The following is a 19,618-nucleotide window of genomic DNA, read 5'->3' as shown; positions in this document are numbered from 1 at the left end:
TCCCTTATCAACATGTTCCTTGTTAGCACATGAACACTACAGTACAACTGACTTCTTGTGCTGCTGCTCTCTTTCTCTCTGAACTCTGCTATGCAGATACTAAGATAAAAATGAAGTATTTACACCAATTTCTTTTAAAACTTACACTTAAAGTAGAACTCTAGTTGTTTTTTATTTACTTTGATGCCCAGTGTCTGTTAAAATTAAAAAGCAGCATTGCTAAAAAAAGCTCACCTCGAGACCGCAGCTGTGCCCTGCAGTACTTTGCCACTATAAATCCTCTAAGCTCTTTGGTTGTCTGCCTACTTCCTGTGAGCCCAGGCTGTCATCACATTACTCCTGGACTGAGCACTGCTAGGTCCAGATAGAAGGACTGTTCCCCTCCGTGAAAAAAAAAAAAAAAAAGACCTGTGACATCAGACTGGCTAGTTCAGCTCTATGTAAGCCCAATATCAATATTTTGAGATGGCCAGGAAGTTGCTCACTTTAACATGAGTTGGGAAGCTTCTTGTAAAAGTTTTTAAAATGTTTGGGCAAGTAAATATGTTGCATTTACAGGCCTCCAATGAGGAGGAGGATGACGAAAAATTCAGACTGGAAGATACAAAAGAGTACAGCCAACCTGGCAAACTGAAATTAGGTTTTGAAGAACTGGAAAAACAAAGAAGAGAAGAGGAGCACAGGAGAGCAGAAGAGGAAGCCCGGAGGAGACTGGAAGACGAGAGGAAGCAGTTTGCAGAGGCAAGGAAAAACATGGTATGTCTTCAACAAATTCACCAGCATACTGCATGATGAAATTCCTAAAACAGCCTCAGGACCCTTTCACACTGAGGCGGGTGGGTGCGTCGGCAGTAAAGTACCGCTATTTTTAGCGCCGATTTACCGTCAATTTCGGCCGCTAGCTGGGGGCTTTTACCCCCGCTAGCGGCTGAGAAAGGATTAAAACCACCGCAAAGCGCTGCTGCAGCACTATGCCGGCGGTATAGCCGCGCTGCCCATTCATTTCAATGGGCAGGAGCGGTGTATACACCGCTCCAAAGATGCTGCTTGCAGGAGTTTTTTTACCATCCTGCAAGCAAACCGCTCCAGTGTGAAAGCACTCGGGCTTTCACACTGGAGAGACAGGAGCGGCGCTTTACAGGCGCTATTTTTAGCGCTGTAGCGCCTGTAAAGCGCCTTAGTGTGAAAGGGGTCTTAGAGATTGTGGGTATAAGGCCCCTTTCACACTGAGGCGCTTTGCATGCGCTAAAGTGCTAAAAATAGCACCTGCAAAACGCCCTGAAAGAGCCGCTCAATGCACTCCAATATGAAAGCCCCGAGGGCTTTCACACTGGATCGGTGCGCTTGCAGGGCGGTCTAAAAAGTCCTGCAAACCGCATCTTTGGAGCGCTGTAGGAGCGGTGTATTTACTGCTCCTAAAGCACCCCTTCCCATTGAAAACAATGGGGCAACGCTCCAAACCCGCCTACAAAGTGCCGCTGCTGCAGCGCTTTTAACCCTTTTTCGGCCGCTAGCGGCCGAATAGCGCCGCTAAAACGACAGTAAAGCGCGCCCTGAACGATTCAGTGTGAAAGTAGCCTAAGATACGCTTGCTCTCTTGGATGTGCATGCATAAACTATTACAAAATGCTCCATAAAATTATAAAAGTTTTTATTTTTTTTTTACACTGTTCAAAAACAGGTAACAAACTCTTGAAGCTATGACAAAAAAAAGTCAGGCAGAGGGCTAGTCTCCAGTATTGGCTGTGGTCTTCTTGCGGCTGCACTTTCCCCATTACTGACTATCAAGCCTTATTCTGCACTGGGGTTGATTTACTAAAACTGGAGAGTGCAAAATCTGGTGTGGCTCTGCGTAGAAAACGGAAAATTGTATACTCACCTTTCCGTAATTTTCCTTTCCTGTCGTATCTTCATGGCAGCATACACTTTGGGTTGTGACTCCGCCCCCACAACCTGATAGGACTACATAGCTATAAGTTGTAGAGATGGCCCCTGCCCAGTATTCTCCGTATATATATATCTCACCTTAGACGGGTGGGAGATTGTATGCTGCCATGAAGATACGACAGGAAAGGAAAATTACGGAAAGGTGAGTATACAATTTTCCGTTTTCCTGTCGCATCATGGCAGCATACACTTTGGGGAGTAACTCGCAAAGACTGGGTGGGAATTCAAACTAAGTTTATTAATCAAATAATAGAGGAATTGGCCTGGATAACGGATCTTCCGAAATCCACCGTGGATAAGCAGGCGGAATCCACCTTGTAATGAGACATGAAGGTGTTCCTGGAGGACCAGGTAGCCGCTCTGCAAATCGTCTCCGCCGAGACTCTACAATATGCCGCCCAGGAGGTTGCCACTGCCCTGGTGGAGTGTGCCCTTAAGCCCTCAGGTACTTGATGGTTACTCAGTGAGTAAGATCTCTTGATGGTCTTTACTAGCCATGAAGCAATGGTGCGTGAGGATGCCGCTTGACCTCTCCTGAAACCATGTGGGATAATTAGGAGGTTTTCCGACTTTCTGATGGATTTTGTTGCTGAGAGGTATTCTATAACGGTACCCTTAACATCTAGTGGATGAGGGTCTCCCTGATCCGTGCTGAGTGCTGGAAGATTAATCTCCTGATTAAAATGGAAGGATGAGGACACCTTGGGGATGAATCGATCCGAAGGCCTTAGGACTAGCCTGTCTGGAAGAACAACCAAGTATGGTTCGTTAACCATTAGAGCTTGCATCTCTGACACTCGCTTTGCCGATGTTATGGCTATTAAAAATGAAACCTTCAGCGTCAGATCCCAGAGGGATATGCTCTGCATTGGAAAAAAGGGTTCCTTGGATAATGACTCTAGAACAATTGAGAGATCCCAGACCGGGAATGACGGTTTTCTGGGGGGCCTCAGCTTTAGACAGGCCCTCTGAAACTGAACCACCAGAGGCTCTTGCGCCCATTTAACTCCTGTCAAGGCAGACAGGGCCGATACCTGGACCTTCAGGGTGCTTGACCTAAGGCCTTTCTCTAGGCCTGATTGAAGGAACTCCAAGATGTGAGACACCGACGGGGAGGACGAGTCCCAACCTTGCTGGTGGGAGAAGGAGACAAGTTTTTCCCAAACTCTTCTGTACGTGATGTTGGTAGTAGGCTTTCTGGCCTGGAGTAAGGTATCCACCACCTTCTGGGAACAGCCCTGCTCTAGGTACCTAGCCCTTTCAGTCTCCAGGCCATCAAGTGTAGCTTCCCCGGGTTCGGGTGAAGAAGATGTCCCTGGGAGAGTAGGTCTGTCGTCAATGGGAGAGGCAGAGGCTCTGCCGTGTTCAGCTGCATGAGGGTAGTAAACCATGGCCTCCTCGGCCAGAAAGGGATCACTGCTATCACCAATGCTGTTGACTTCTTGAGCCTCAGGAGGAATCTCGCTATGAGAGGCGTCGGGGGGAAAATGTACCCCAGGTGAAAGTTCCAGGGGTGTTGGAGGCAGTCCGTCCCCTCTGCCGAAGGAAACGGTGTCCTTGATAGGAATCTCTGACACTTTGTGTTCTCCGGAGTTGCTGCTAGGTCTATCTCTGGAGGACCCCAGGTTCGGGATATGAGAGCATAGGCTTGTGGACTCAGAGACCATTCGTTGTTGGAGTGGAAATTTCTGCTTAGTGAGTCGGCTAAGGTGTTCTGGACTCCCGGGACATAAACCGCCCTTAGGTCCAGTAGATTCAGCTGCGCCCATTCCAGAACAGGACGGACCTCCTGTAACATGGACCTGCTTCTGGTGCCCCCCTGCCTGTTGATGTAGGCAACGGCCACCTTGTTGTCCATCCTTAGGAGGACGTGCTTCCTCCTCAAGTGAGAACTGAAGGCCAGGAGAGCCTGGAACGCTGCTCTCATCTCCAGAACGTTCGACACTGTATCCTGTGCCCTGAAAGGCCAACGACCCTGAGCCGCAAGGTCCTGATAGTGGGCTCCCCATCCCTGTAGACTGGCATCTGAGGTCACGGTTTCTTGATAGGGAGTGACTATCTGCCTGCATCTTCCCAAGTTGTGAGGACGTACCCACCACATCAACGATTGCTTTACCTCCTGAGAGATGAGGATTGGTTGGGACATTGATGTGCCCTTCCACTGACGTAGGAAGGAGATCTGGAGAGGCCTCGAATTCCATTGCGCCCATTGGACCATTGGAATGGTGGAAGCTAGGGAGCCCAGGATACTGAGACAGGTCCTGGCCGGGAGCATTGTAGCGGAGATTGCCCTTTTCACCTTTTGAATTAGAGGAGGGATTTTTTCCCCCGGAAGTTCCACCGTATTCTCCCTTGTGTCCAATTCGGCCCCCAGAAAGACCATTCTCTGTGTGGGATGGATGTTGCTCTTTTTCCAATTTATCAGCCACCCTAGGGACTGTAATGTGGAGACCAGGATTTCCCTGTGAAGGACAAGAGAGTCCTGGCTGTCTGAGAGAAGTAGGATGTCGTCCAGGTAATGGTGGACCCTCAGCCCGTTTTCTCTCAGGTGGGCTATTACAGATAATAGGACTTTTGTAAACGTCCTGGGTGCGGTAGAGATCCCGAACGGAAGGCTTCGGAATTGGAAGTGCCGATGATTTAGGGTAAACCGGAGGAATTTTTGGAACTCGGAATGGATAGGGATATGCAAATACGCGTCCTGGAGGTCGATTGACAGCATCCAATCTCCCAAGTTTATTGCTTGGAGGATTGATTGAAGGCTTTCCATCTTGAATGTTTCCAATCGTATCGACCGGTTGAGGTTTTTTAGGTCCAAGACTGGACGAAGGTCCCCTGATTTCTTTTTCACTAAGAAAAGTGGGGAGTAGAAACCTTTGCCTCTTTGGGATGGCGGTACCTCCACTATTGCTTGTTTCTGGAGCAACTCTTGGATATACTGGACTAGGGATAGTCTTTTCTCTTGAGAGGGAGGAAGTCTGGTTGAGCAGAATTGGTCTCTTGGAGGACGACCTCTGAATGCCCACCTGTGTCCGAAATGAATGGTGGACACCGTCCATGGGTCTTTTATCATTCCCGCCCAGACCAACTTGAACTTTGTGAGTCTGGCCCCCACTACCGCTGGTTGGGCGGGCGAACCTTCAAAAGGACTTCTGGTCATTGGAGGCAGGGGTCTTGGGTTTCTGGAACTTAAGGAAGGACGTCTGGGGGTTCTTCCAGCTCCTTCTGTATTCCTTCCCGGGTCTATAGGATTTCGCATCCCTATATCTTTCCGGAAGGTTACGTTTAAAGGGAGGTGGCCTTTGTTGCTTCGGCCTTCTGTCCGATGGTATGAGACCCGACTTCCCGCCTGTTACTTTAGAGATTGCGGTATCCAGCTTTGCTCCAAAGAGGTTCACCCCATCATATGGAATCCTGCACCAGTTTGACTTTGAGGCGGGGTCAGCCGACCAAGGTTTAAGCCATAGCGCCCTTCTGGCCATTACAGAGGCTAACATGGACCTTGATATGGATCTGATGGTATCTACGGAAGCCTCCGCCACGAAATCTCCCGCAAGGCTAAGTTCTTGTAAGGCCTTAGTGATCTGTTCTTGATCTGCGCCCTCAGTGACGAGCCTCGCTGTAGCTGAGGACCAGCTGGAGATAGCTTTCCCAACCGCCGCTAATGCCACCGCTGGCCTGCAGGCGCCTCCTGCGAACAGGTAAGCTCTCTTAAGGTCTGTATCCACCTTCCTGTCAAGCACGTCTCTGAACGTTACTGCATCTTCAATGGGGAGCGTCACGTGCCTGGCTAGACGCATCAAAGATGCATCCACTACTGGAGGAGAAAGTAAAGGAGATACTTTGGGTTCCTTGAGAAGGTACAGTTTGGTGAGTCTGTTGGACAGACTGAACTTCTTTTCCGGATTCTGCCACTCCTCCTTAATGAGCTCTTCTAACTCGTCGATGAATGGGAAAGCCTCCGGAACCTTCTTGAGGTTTGGGAAATATTTTCTCTGTTTAGGCTGTGTCTCCTCAAGCTCCTCCCAGTTAATCGCTTCCTTAACCGATCTGATGAACGGTTCTATGAGCGCAAAATCAAAGCCAGCTGAAGCTTCCGGCTCCTCATCATCCGACGGTAGGTCTTGCTCTCTTGATGCACTGGGAATGGTGGGTGAGGTGCTATAGGCCGTAAACTCCACATCAGGAGTTGAGACCTGGGGAGTAGAGACTCCAGTGGGTTCTATGGAATCCGGCTCTTTCTCCCTGGTGGCTTCATCTATGCACTTGCGGCAGGCTAGTTTGTCTGGGAGGGCCGTGGCCCCACATACCCAGCAAGCGTTCCCGGCTGGACGGGAAGGGTGCGTAGAGGATTGGTGTCCTCGTGCAGGGGATCTTCTGCGGTGGGAACGGCTATGTCTTGAGTGGGATCGACTCCGTCTGCGACTCCCCTTGCGGCCTGAGCGGCTTCTTCCGCGTGAGCGGCTGCGTCTATGGCCGGAGCGGCTTCTCCTGTGCGAAGATTCTCTTCGTCCTGATTTAGATGATCTTGCGGACCTGACAGGGCTGACCAATTAGGTAGCATTAGTACGGTCCTGCTCTCTTTTTCAATCTTCTCTACTTACCGCTGGAATCCCCCCCCCTTACCTATTAGGCTGGTGGTGATCTGCTGGGGCAGCGGCCTCCATAGGAGAGGAAGGTGAATACCTGAGAAAGGTATAGGAAGGTAAGAGCATGCAGCCAGGTCCCAAAAAACAGTGCATAAGTATTAGACACTTACCCAGAGGGAGAGGGTAGCTTTAGGAATGCAGAAGTTCAAAACAGCAGCAGTCAGAAGTCTTCCAGGGAGCAAGGAGAGTTCAGAAATGAAAAACAGGGCTTTTAAATCTGCCGCCATGGCCGCCGAGGTCACGACCCGCTCGCACATGCGCAGTAGCGGCGCGATGCGCCCGGCGCCATCTTGGAAACTGGCAAAATCGAAAGGACGCCCTGACGGCGCGCACTGCGCATGCGCGGAAGTGCCGAGACGCCCGGGAAGCCTGTAGGGAGGCACAGAGGGACCACAGAGCCCAGCATAGAGGGAAAAAGACAAAAAGTGAGAAAAAGAGGCATGGCGACCGCTGCACAACAACTAAGCCTGTTTAAGGCTTATACCAGACCGCAACATACCCCCGAGATCACCAGAGCGGGGCTCCTTCCATCTAGCTCGTTTAGAGGCTGTACAGGTAAGGACTTCCACCCAGGAGAGGCTAGAACCTGGCTGGGGCGAATTCGGTAAGGGGGTGCTTCTGATATGTTCAGTCCTTCAGGTGAGGAAAAATAAGAGAATACTGGGCAGGGGCCATCTCTACAACTTATAGCTATGTAGTCCTATCAGGTTGTGGGGGCGGAGTCACAACCCAAAGTGTATGCTGCCATGATGCGACAGGAAATCAGCTTACAGGTTTTATTATGAAAGCCTAATTGAACAAGCTGAAGTTAGAAGCTGATTGGCTACCATGCACAGCTGCACCAGATTTTACACTCACCAATTTTAGTAATTCAACCCCATTGTGTCTCTGTTTGGCAGTGGAAATCTTGGTAGAGGCAAAATTTTGCTTTCTCATATCAGAGCCTCTAGCAGGGCGATCGGGGAGGGAGCAGCACATCTTCAAATCATCTAAAACTAACAGACCAATATAGCAGTGCTTTAGTTTTACGCTGCAGTTATACAGCTATTAGATTGTAGGCACAAGGGGAACTGCACTGCCAATTTTCATGAGGGATTCAAGACCAAAAGGTACATTTTTCAGGATACTGCTAAGAAACAATTACCACTTCTCAAAGTTCCCTGTAACATAGCAAACCATGCACCCATTTGAAAAAGTCATGCACAAAAAGATCTTAGCAGGTGTTTAATAGACCAAGCATAAAAATCAAAATAAGTGTATATTGATTGGTTTGCGTGAAAGTTATAGCATCTACAAACTATGTGATTTATGCTGGAATTTTTATTTATTTAAATTTTTATACTAGTAAAGGCAGTGATCAGCGACTTATAGCGGGACAGCGTGCACATCTGGCAATAACTGACACTTTGTGGGTACTGCAACCGACATCACCAGTAACATTATTATAGTGATCAGTGCTAATAATATGCACTGTCACTGTACTAATGACACTGGGCACGAAGGGGTTAACATCTAGGGCAATCAAGGGGTTAACTATGTGCCTAACAAGTGTTAATGTGTGTTGCTTTTACTGTGGATCTAGTTGTTTAAGCAGGGAATGAAAAAACGAGATCCCCTGTCATGGAACACATTTCTGTGCTGTTTACACTCACAGAGCTGTGTTCTGTGAAGCCCAGAGCCGATCGATGGGTGCCGGTAGTCAATCACTGGCCGGGACCCAGTGATCGGCATGTGCTGTGACAAACTACTGCACGTATATATATGTGATTCTGCACAGCCAGCCTGTCGTAGTACATTACACTGTGTGGTTAAAAACATGGATGCATGTATTAGCTGCTGTGAATGTTCACTTTGTATTTACTCCTCAGTACATATGGTTGCCCTGCATGTCAAGCTTAACCAGAGACCATTTTGACTAGGTATAGCAAACTAGCATTTTTTGGGCCACTTGCAACCCCATTCTGAAAAGAACCTCAAGTTCTTCATACTGTGCAATCACGTGCGAATGTGTTGCTGTGGGACACACTGTATAGCGTTGTGCAAAAATTGAACATGCATCATTTTAGCACAGTGCACAGGTGTGAATAACACCAATTGAAGGCAATGTTATTTCCCTTGTTACTGCCTTCCCTATTCCCTTGCTATTGTGTTGTGGTTCTTTGGCAAGGTCGCCCAAGGACATAGAAGAACCATGCAGCAACATTACACTGTGCTAAATTGCTAAAAAAAAAAATAACTATTTCCAGAAGCTAGGCAATGGCAGCCTTGACTGTAATCCCTTTACTCATCATACAGGCTCTTCTATCATGTAGGAAGGCCAAACAAATTAATGTTATTTGTTGTTCCCATCAGGAGCCAGATGAAGATGACCTGCCACTCAGTAAGACCACATCTCAGGAGACACTTGCACCAGGTAAACTGGATATAAACTTTGAGGAACGTCTCAAACAGAAAAAGGATGAAGAGAAAAGATTAAAAGAAGAGGAAAAAAAACAAAAGCTGGAACAAGAAAAACACGAGTTTGCTCAGTTACGACAGGAGATGGGAGAGGTACACTGCTTTTAAACTATTAGTCCTAACTGTAATTACCACTATGAAGGCTTTTACCTTTTCTCCAGTATTAAGATGAGGCCTCATACAGTCCATAGGACATCAAACACCATTGAAAATATAACTATGGCCTACCATTTAACAATATATGCTGCAGTACACAAAGTGGATTCCAAGGCATCACCTAACTAATCCTAAGGCTTCCTGTACACAGGACATTGACAGCTAGCAACCAAGGTTTAAAAACGTCTGTTTTGCCACTTTTACATGCCACGTTTATGCGCTTTTAGTGGCGTCCATGAGATCAGATCGTTTAACCTCCCTGGCGGTATGATTATTTCAGATTTTTGATGCTGAAAGCGGTACAATTATTTTGCATGGAAATTTGGTGTTTTTTTTATTGTAGGTCTGTAAATCCTAGGAATAACACACTTAAATCTGTCCAAACAAGAGTCTAGTAGACATCCCGGGTATGATAAAGTTTGAAAAACTAAATCATAAATTATAATATAATAAATAACTATAAATAATTATAACAAATAATAATAAAAATGATTCAATAATGTAATCAAATCAAAAACACTGCAATTTGCTCAGTTGCAGAATTGTCACTGTCATTACTTTCAGTGTTTGATGATGGATTTCCCTACAAATCACTATCGCTCAATTCTGCAAGTGATTTTAATTTACCATCGCTGTTTTCTAGCTGGTCTAAAACCACTTTTAATGTAAAGGGAAGGTTTTGTTTGCTAAGGACAATCTCCAGTTTCCAGGCAGAAAGAACAGTATATATCATATAAAACTGCATGCAGGGCACTGGACAGACCACTAGGGACAAAAGGGAAGTGAAATAAATTGATACAGTAATATAATCTATAAGATTACAGTGCACTGTATGTGTAATATGTTTTTTACTTTTTGAATTTGGCACCGTTCTCCATCCCCGTGCGTGATAGATCGAGAGGAGGGCGGCTCGCACGCAGTGCGGGTAGACATCGCAGGATCCTGGGGTCAAGGTAAGTAAACTGTACCTGGATCCTGCGGTGCAATCCCGAGTGTGGCTGGGGGTTACCGCTTTTGGTGCTGAAAATCCACCCCGAGCCACACTCGGGAATACCGTCAGGGAGGTTAAAATCGTTTATTCCATATTCCCAATGGTCGGAAATATTTCCCCATTAAAAAAAGGCCTATAAACGAAAACGCTTAGAAACGCGATATACCGTGTTTAAAATCGTTTACACGCGGTTACAAGCATTTGGCGTTTAAAATGGCAATAAAATACCGTCCTGAACGCAATTTTTTGCTTTAAAAAAAATGCCACTAAATTCAACTGACTCTAAAGGACTATAAACTACTCAGTGTACATGGACAGATAAGATAACATAGAGGGGAGTTCAGGGGCTGCTGAAATGCTCCCAAACATCCGTCGTTTAACAGCAGCAGTGTACATGAGGCCTAAAAATGCTCCTCCCCCCCCCCCCAAAAACGCCTATACTGACTTACCTGTGTAAGAAAAATGTGTATACTTAACTATTTTCTGTCCGCTTCAGTGTGTTTACATGATCTCCCATGTGTAGCAGTGGCAAAATGGCAGTACAACAAACTAGAAGCAATCTTCTCCTTATGCAAAGTGTAGAATGCACTGATAAGGTGGATAAATAGGAATATGCAGATAAGCATCTTAAAGTCCACAGATGCCAAGTATTCTCCTTCTCTCAGAGAAGCAATAACTAACTTTGCAGTTTTAAAATGTTGGAAATTAAAAGGTATGTGGTTTAAGCATTTTAGGTCAGGATAGTGCAAACGTCTGTTGGGTTTTAGTACCGTAAACAGGTTTAAATATAATCTCCGAACCAGTCCTCTATAGCAGGGGTCCCCAACTCCCAGGCCGCAGACCGGCACCGGTCTGTAGCCTATTAGAAACTGGAGGAGGTGAGCAGAGCAGCTTAATGTTTAATTTAAAGCCACTCGCTGACATAGAGGAGTACAGGAGAAGTTAATGGTCTCGGGGTGAATGTCACCTGTTGTGTACATGAATGACACCTGTTGTGTACATGAATGAGTGCTGCAGTCCTGCCTCCTCTGGTACAAGCCGTCCTAGTGCCTGGCATCAATCTCCACCTCCACCCCCTGGTGTCCTGCCCAGCGGCTTCCGCTTCTGGTGATTGTGATACACCTGCTGCAGGACAGGGGAAAGAGGCGGTCTGAGATGGCAGATAGGAATGGGGAATCCACTGCTCAACTCTATAGTGGCCATAAAAATGTGCTTGATCCCCTGTGCTAATATGTGCAAACAAATAAACTTATAATACTAGTGACAGAGTAATGGTGGGGTCTGCTGCTATACACATGTATGTGTTCCCACATAAACTAACACTAAATGGTAAATGATAAAGAACTAGCCACTATATTATATTTTAAAACACAACAAATACCCCTAAATTAAATTATAGGGAGATAGCTACAAATAGCAATTATTGATAATACTATGTGGTATACAGTAAAACATTGGTTTGCGAGCATAATTTGTTCCAGAAACATGCTTGTAATCCAAAGCACTTGTATATCAATTATCAAAGCATTTTTTTTACAGGGTATACAGTTGCAATAAAAAGTATGTGAACCCTTTTGGAATGATATGGATTTCTGCACAAATTGGTCACAAAATGTGATCTGATCTTCATCTAAGTCACAACAATAGACAACAATAGACAATCACAGTCTGCTTAAACTAATAACACACAAAGAATTAAATGTTACCATGTTTTTATTGAACACACCATGTAAACATTCACAGTGCAGGTGGAAAAAGTATGTGAACCCTTGGATTTAATAACTGGTTGAACCTCCGTTGGCAGCAGTAACTTCAACCAAACGTTTCCTGTAGTTGCAGATCAGACATGCACAACGGTCAGGAGTAATTCTTGACCATTCCTCTTTACAGAACTGTTTCAGTTCAGCAATATTCTTTTCATGTCTGGTGTGAATCGCTTTCTTGAGGTCATGCCACAGCATCTCAATCGGATTGAGGTCAGGAGTCTGACTGGGCCACTCCAGAAGGTGTATTTTCTTCTGTTTAAGCCATTCTATTGTTGATTTACTTCTATGCTTTGGGTCGTCGTCCTGTTGCAACACCCACACATCTTCTGTTGAGCTTCAGCTGGTGGACAGATGGCCTTAAGTTCTCCTGCAAAATGTCTTGATAAACTTGGGAATTAATTTTTCCTTCGATGTTAGTAATCCGTCCAGGCCCTGAGGCAGCAAAGCAGCCCCAAACCATGATGTCCCCACCACCATACTTCACAGTTGGGATGAGGTTTTGATGTTGGTGTGACGTGCCTCTTTTTCTCCACACACAGTGTTGTGTGTTTCTTCCAAACAACTCAACTTTGTTTTCATCTGTCCACAGAATATTTTGCCAGTACTGCTGTGGAACATCCAGGTGCTCTTGTGCAAACTGTAAATGTGCAGCAATGTTTTTTTTTTCATCCTCCCATGAAATCCATTCTTTTTTAGTGTTTTACGTATCGTAGATTCCCTAACAGGGATGTTAGCATATGCCAGAGACTTTTGTAAGTCTTTAGCTGACACTCTAGGATTCTTCTTCACCTCATTGAGCAATCTGCGCTGTGCTCTTGCAGTCAACTTTACAGGACGCCCACTCCTAGGGAAAGTAGCAGCAGTGCTGAACTTTCTCCATTTATAGACAAATTGTCTTACTGTGGACTGATGAACAGCAAGGCTTTTGGAGATACTTTTATAACCCTTTCCAGCTTTATGTAAGTCAACAACTCTTAATCGTAGGTCTTCTGAGAGCTCTTTTGTGCGAGGCATCATTCACATCAGGCAATGCTTCTTGTGAAAAGCAAACCCAGAACTGGTGTTTTTTATAAGGCAGGGCAGCTGTAACCAACACCTCCAATCTCATCTCATTGATTGGACTCCAGTTGGCTGACATCTCACTCTAATTAGCTCTTGGAGATCTCATTATTCTAGGGGTTCACATACTTTTTCCACCTACACTGTGAATGTTTACATGGTGTGTTCAATAAAAACGTGGTAACATTTAATTCTTTGTGTGTTATTAGTTTAAAGCGGGGTTCCACCCAAATTTTGAACAATATCTGTATGTATTCTCTTCCTTGCCTAGATGCTGACATGCCGTTTAAAAAAACTTAAATTGCCGTAATTACCTTTTTATTTTTCTATTCTTCTTTGCACTTCCTGGTTCTCCTCCCATGGGAGTAGGCGTGTTTCTAGCCTCTCCCAGACTCCTGGGAGCTAGTCTCCGGCTTCCCAGGATGCCACTGAGCATGTGCAGTAACGAGCGGTGAATGCTGGGAGCACAGCATTCACCACATCCAGGAAATAAATGCTTGTGGGCTTCAAATGCCCACAATGAAGATGGAAACCGCCTGCAGTGAATAATATAAGTTATTCTTTCCGACGAAATCTGACACAGGCGGACATATTACACACAATATGTGAGTATGTAATGCTGAGAAGAAAAGTTTGTGAATTAACTCAAAAAAAAAAAAAAAACGATAGGTAGGTGGACCCCCGCTTTAAGCAGACTGTGATTGTCTATTGTTGTGATTTAGATATGCTGTGGCATGACCTCAAGAAAGCGATTCACACCAGACATGAAAAGAATATTGCTGAACTGAAACAGTTCTGTAAAGAGTAATGGTCAAGAATTACTCCTGACCGTTCTGCACGTCTTATCTGCAACTACAGGAAACGTTTGGTTGAAGTTATTGCTGCCAACGGAGGTTCAACCAGTTATTAACCACTTCAAGACCGCCGCACGACGATGTACGTCCAAACTTTGAACGGGGATATCGTTGTTGTGGCAGCAGCTAGCTGCCATAACCCCAGTATCCCCGTTTTCGTGCGGCGGCCGGCTGTCAGATAAAAGTGGTCCCTGCGGCGGATTCGCTGCGAGATCACTTTTACCGGTGGCGGGAGAGCCCCCCCCTCCTGCCGCGATCCGGTGCCCTCCGCCGCTACCGACGGCTCCGGTAAGCGGCGGAGGGCACCGGATCGTGGCAGGAGGCGATCGCGTCCTATCCTGTGGTGTGTCTGGAGACAAGTGAGGCCAAGATGGCGCTCACTCGTCTCCAATACACTGCTGGGCGGAAGCGACGTCAATACGTCACTTCTGTCCACGCCTCTTAAAGGCACATTTTTTCAAATGTCATTTTTATAAATGACTTTTTTTTTTTTTTTTTATTGCATTTTAGTGTAAATATGAGATCTGAGGTCTTTTTGACCCCAGATCTCATATTTAAGAGGTCCTGTCATGCTTTTTTCTATTACAAGGGATGTTTACATTCCTTGTAATAGGAATAAATTTGACACCATTTTTTATTTTTTTTAAAAACAGTGTAAAAATAAATAAAATATTGTAAAATAAATAATAAAAAAAAAATTTTTTAAACCCCCCTGTCCCGACGAGCTCGTGTGCAGAAGCGAACGCATACGCGAGTAGCGCCCACATATGAAAACGGTGGTCAAACCACACATGTGAGGTATCGCCATGACCGGTAGAGCGAGAGCAATAATTCTAGTCCTAGACCTCCTCTGTACCGCAAAATATGCAACCTGTAGAATTTTTTAAACGTCGCCTATGGAGATTTTTGAGGGTAAAAGTTTGACGCCATTCCACGAGCGGGTGCAATTTTCAAGCGTGACATGTCGGGTATCAATTTACTTGGCGTAACATTATATTTCACAATATAAAAAAAAATTGGGCTAACTTTACTGTTGTCTTATTTTTTTATTCAAAAAAGTGAATTTTTTCCAAAAAAAAGTGCGCTTTTAAGACCGCTGCGCAAATACGGTGCAAAAAAAAAGTATTGCAATGACCGCCATTTTATTCTCTAGGGTGTTAGAAGAAAAACCATATATAATGTTTGGGGGTTCTAAGTAATTTTCTAGCAGAAAAACCTGTTTTAAACATGTAAACACCTAAAATCCAAAACGATGCTGGTCCTTAAGTGGTTAAATCCAAGGGTTCACATACTTTTTCCACCTGCACCATGAATGTTTACATGGTGTGTTCAATAAAAACATGGTAACATTTAATTCTTTGTGTGTTATTAGTTTAAGCAGACTGTGATTGTCTATTGTAGTGACTTAGATGAAGATCAGATCACATTTTATTACCAATATGTGCAGAAATCCATATCATTCCAAAAGGGTTCACATACTTTTTATTGCAACTGTAAAAGAGAAGAGAGGCACCTCTAAGTGTAGCAATAAGTTGCTAAATGTTGTACCTTCATTAAAGTGGATGTAAACCCAATGTCTTCCTTTCTAAACTACTGCCATAGGGGTTATCTATCAGGATATACATGCCTCCTGCATGTATCTTTACCTGTCAAATGTCTCCCCTCTGTCTGTTATGAGACCCAAAAAACTGCAGATTCTGTGGGTGGGTCTGTTGTCTGGAGCTCGGTGGTGGAGTCGTGATGTCAGTAGACTCCCCGCCCACCTCTACACTCCCCTTGTCATTACGCATTTTCTCCTGTGTATTTCTTACACTGAAATTCTGCTATGATCTCTAACATCCAGTGAAAATACAGGAAAGTAACCACATGACTTCAGCATGCCAAATCATGCTGAGGTGTGGAACAGCCAATCCTTGCAGAGCTGCTGAAGAAAGGAGTGGGGGTGGGAATTAAAAAATAATGCATGTCTTAGGCTAGTGCACGAGATATGTAAATCACCTGTCACTCACAGCAAGGGGGAGGATTTGACAAAGTTTTTCTCTGTTTGTCAAGTTTTATCTCACTGAACAATAAAAGAGGATTGCTCAGAGCTTTATTAACTCTTTGTGGCAAGACTGGGCTCAAATGATAGCAAATCTTATACTCTACATTATGACATAAAAAAACAACATTGGGTTTACATCCACTTTAAATGTAACCATATTGCTACACTTAGAGGCTCCTCTCTTCTTTTTTACACTCAGTTGTGACATGACGCTGCTCTTAAATCAAGACATCGCTTGTATATCAAGGCAAAATTTATTAAAACATTTTGCTTGTCTTGCAAAACGCTCTCAAATTAATTTGCTCTCAAACCAAGGTTTTACTGTATATTCAAACAATTATTAAGTAATGTGAACCATAAAAAATATCAAGTGAAGGAGTATCATAAATACAAACACATCAAATATCACACTGCTTAGTGGTATCACTCCATGCGATACAGTTCAAAATATAAGGCAGTAAGCAAAATCCGTATTATAAACACAATCGTTTGTGAAACAGGTGTTTGTTAGCATGAATCACCTTACGTGCTCCTTCAACTTCAAAACTATGTGCTCACCTCATAAATTGTAACAGTTTCTGGGCGAAGTGGAGGTGCATTATCTGACAGAAATGCAGGGGTGCCAATATTTTTGGCCATGACTGTAGTCCCCATTTGTACATGAACACGGGGCTCTTAAATTAAAAAAAAAAAATGTTTTACACCATCTCAAATTTTTTTTAATCAACTTTATTGCGATCACAAGGGATGAACAACATCTCTTGTGATAGCATGGGCAGTTACAGTTCCTCTTTACATAGAGATCTAGGGTCTATTCGGGGCGGAGGCAGACCCCCTTCCACTGCCTGTAAAAGTAATCACTTTTACCTTGTACAGAATTGCCATCTGAAAAGAATATTAGATCATGGCTGGTTAAATAAGTACAGCTAAAGCTTGTTTGGCTGTACTTCTCCTGTGGATCACAGGAGTGCAGTTCGTTCTGCACACCTGTGACTGAAGCCCACTGTCGACTAACTTCACAGAGCCGATCCAGGCTGGGGAAAAATCGTGACCATATTTTCGAGATCCACTTGGAGCCTGGACCGGCACCTGGCTCAGCCTCTCAGCAAGTCGCTGAGCTAGCCGCTCCCACCCCCTTCACAGCCCAGCGCTCCATGAGTGAGGTAGGGGGGTTGGGTTGGCAGAGCAGAGAGCCAGTTACTGACAGTCACCAGCTCTCTGCTCATGGAGCACTGGGAACCATGCGATCAGCGGTCTTTGATCGCTCGGTTACCAGTCTTAGAGCCGGTGGGGGACCGATGCTGCATCCAGCAAACTTCCCTTTTAGCATGCATGTGAAAGTTTTTTTTAGCATGCATGTGAAAATTGCCCCGAACAGCAAGTGCTTAATAAATCAATGAAAGTGCCTCAAAGAGACATCCTCCTTCAAAGGGCATATGTGTCAAGCGATTTTTTTCAGGCAGCTTCAGCTGACCAGCCTTTGAGCCACGTTATTCTGTGTATGTGAATAGATATCACTCCGGAGATTTGTGTAATAACTTTTTCTAGGGCATCCACACAAAAGAACAGGGCCTTAGGTAACTGGTGTAATTGCTCAGTTAAAATGGTTGTAAAGTCACATGTATTAATTACTTTGATTTTCTGTTTTAGGCCCTTGTTCAGTACAGTGTGTATGTTTTCCTAAAAGTATAATGCTAAATAACTTCTTTGCAGAGCCCTGCTGTCCTGTCAAGTGACCTCACTCTGCTTCCATTTCTGAGTACAGTGGGAGGGGCTGTGATTTCCCTCTGATGAAAGCAAGCTAGCAGAGGGAGGTCACATGCCTGCACTGCAGGGCTCGGCAAAGAAGGTATTTAGCCTTATAATTTTAGGAAAACACACACACTGTGTATGTAAGCTCTTGGAGGGGTTGATAAGGGACTATATACAAGATTTTAGTATTGAAAACTGTATCATTAGCAGTAATCAGCATGGATTCATGAAGAATAGTTCTTGCCAAACCAATCTATTAACCTTCTATGAGGGAGGGAGGTGCCATCTAGATAAAGGAAGGCCCGTAGACGTGGTGTATCTGGATTTTGCAAAGGCATTTGACACAGTTCCCCTTAAACGTTTACTGTACAAATTAAGGTTCGTTGGCATGGATGGTAGGGTGAGTACATGGATTGAAAGCTGGCTACAAGGGCGAGTTCAGAGGGTGGTGATAAATGAGGAGTGCTCGAAATGGTCAGGGGTGGTAAGTGGGGTCCTCGAGCATTCTGTCCTGGGACCAATCCTATTTAATTTGTTCATAAATGACCTGGAGGATGGGGTAAACAGTTCAATCTCTGTATTTGCGGAAGATACTAAGCTAAGCAGGGCAATAACTTCTCCGCAGGATGTGGAAACCTTGCAATGCGATCTGAACAAATTAGTGAATATGAATGCAATCTACTCACTGGGAGGAGAACCTCTGGGGGAATCAAGGATGGAAAAGGACCTTGGGGTCCTAGTAGATGATAGGCTCAGCAATGGAATGCAATGCTAAGCTGCTGCTAACAAAGCAAACAGAATATTGGCATGCATTAAAAAGGGTATTATTTAAGAGATAAAACGATAATTCCCCACTCTACAAGACTCTGGTCCAGCCTCACCTGGAGTATGCTGTCCAGTTCTGGGCACCAGACCTCAGGAAGGATGTGCTGGAAACGGAGCGAGTACAGAGAAGGGAAACCACTTGCTGACCAGCTGGCATCATTATACTGCGGCAGGTCGGCACGATCTTGTGAACCGTCGTAGCTGTACTAATTTTATTACAGCACTCAGTCTTTTTGGGTATGAGTCTATCAGCATGGCACATCTTGACTTGGCAATATTTGTTCTCTCTTCTTTGCAAAAACATTCCAAATCTGTCAGATTGCTAGGGCATTTCCTGTGCACAGCCCTCTTCAGATCACCCCACAGATTTTCAATCTGATTCAGGTCTGGGCTCTGGCTGGGCCATTCCAAAACTTGAATCTTCTTCTGGTGAAGCAATTCCTTTGCTCGGAAGTCTGTTGGCTGCTGGTTTTCCAGCATGGTCATCCAACACACACAAGCCAAATGTCGGCCGTATTTTTTTTAAGCGGCCAATGTCTGCCGACATTCGTATTTTTTTTGAACTTGCCAATGTCTTCTGACATTCGGCCTGTGTGTACCCGGCTTTAGCTTGCATTGTGTACTATACAATTAAGGTAATTAAAAGGTGTTTTTTAGTCCTGAGCAGAATATATACAGACCCTACTCTACATATTACCTTTAGGCTGGGTTCACACTGCGGTAGGGAGCAGCTCACAGCAGGGGTCTGCTGTGTCCCTATTCACCGTTTCAGGTCTGATTTTGGTCTGAATTTTTGGCTGAATTCGGACCTCAAACACATCAGAAGATACACATGATTCCTGTGCGATGTTCTCCGGAGATGTGTGAACCGACTTCATTGAGAGCTGGTCACAATCTCCTGACGTGAATTGGATGCAGCGGAAAACCGCATCCAATTTCAGCATGTGCATTCCTTTCAGTAAATGCAGTAATAAAGATGGTATTGCATAGCAGGTGAATAGTAACGGGCCAGTTGAAAGAATGTTCTGGGATCAAATTGGACTTCCTGGTATATGTTCCAGATATGTATGGTACAAAATGTGGTACTGAGGCAGATGGCTCCATGTACACAAGCAACC

At 44.9% G+C, this 19,618-nt stretch overlaps 2 protein-coding genes across 15 annotated transcripts in view; one reads left to right on the top strand and one right to left on the bottom strand.

The window, feature by feature from the left end:
* FUBP1 (far upstream element binding protein 1) overlaps nucleotides 1-19,618 on the bottom strand; it is a 124,736-nt gene that overhangs the window by 61,071 nt on the left and 44,047 nt on the right. The window lies entirely within an intron of this gene.
* Nucleotides 1-19,618, top strand: part of NEXN (nexilin F-actin binding protein) — an 88,834-nt gene that overhangs the window by 57,110 nt on the left and 12,106 nt on the right. For all 10 annotated transcript variants that reach the window (XM_073593697.1, XM_073593699.1, XM_073593698.1 and 7 more), the window contains 2 exons: nucleotides 559-756; nucleotides 8,949-9,146. In XM_073593697.1, the coding sequence (XP_073449798.1) occupies nucleotides 559-756; nucleotides 8,949-9,146 (396 nt within the window). The remainder of the gene's footprint in view (nucleotides 1-558; nucleotides 757-8,948; nucleotides 9,147-19,618) is intronic.

The sequence above is a fragment of the Aquarana catesbeiana genome, linkage group LG07 (genome assembly GCF_042186555.1).
Source record: "Aquarana catesbeiana isolate 2022-GZ linkage group LG07, ASM4218655v1, whole genome shotgun sequence".
NCBI classification, from domain to species: Eukaryota; Metazoa; Chordata; class Amphibia; order Anura; family Ranidae; genus Aquarana; species Aquarana catesbeiana.
Note: the sequence above shows the minus strand (reverse complement) of the source record. Positions and strands in the feature narration are given on the sequence as shown.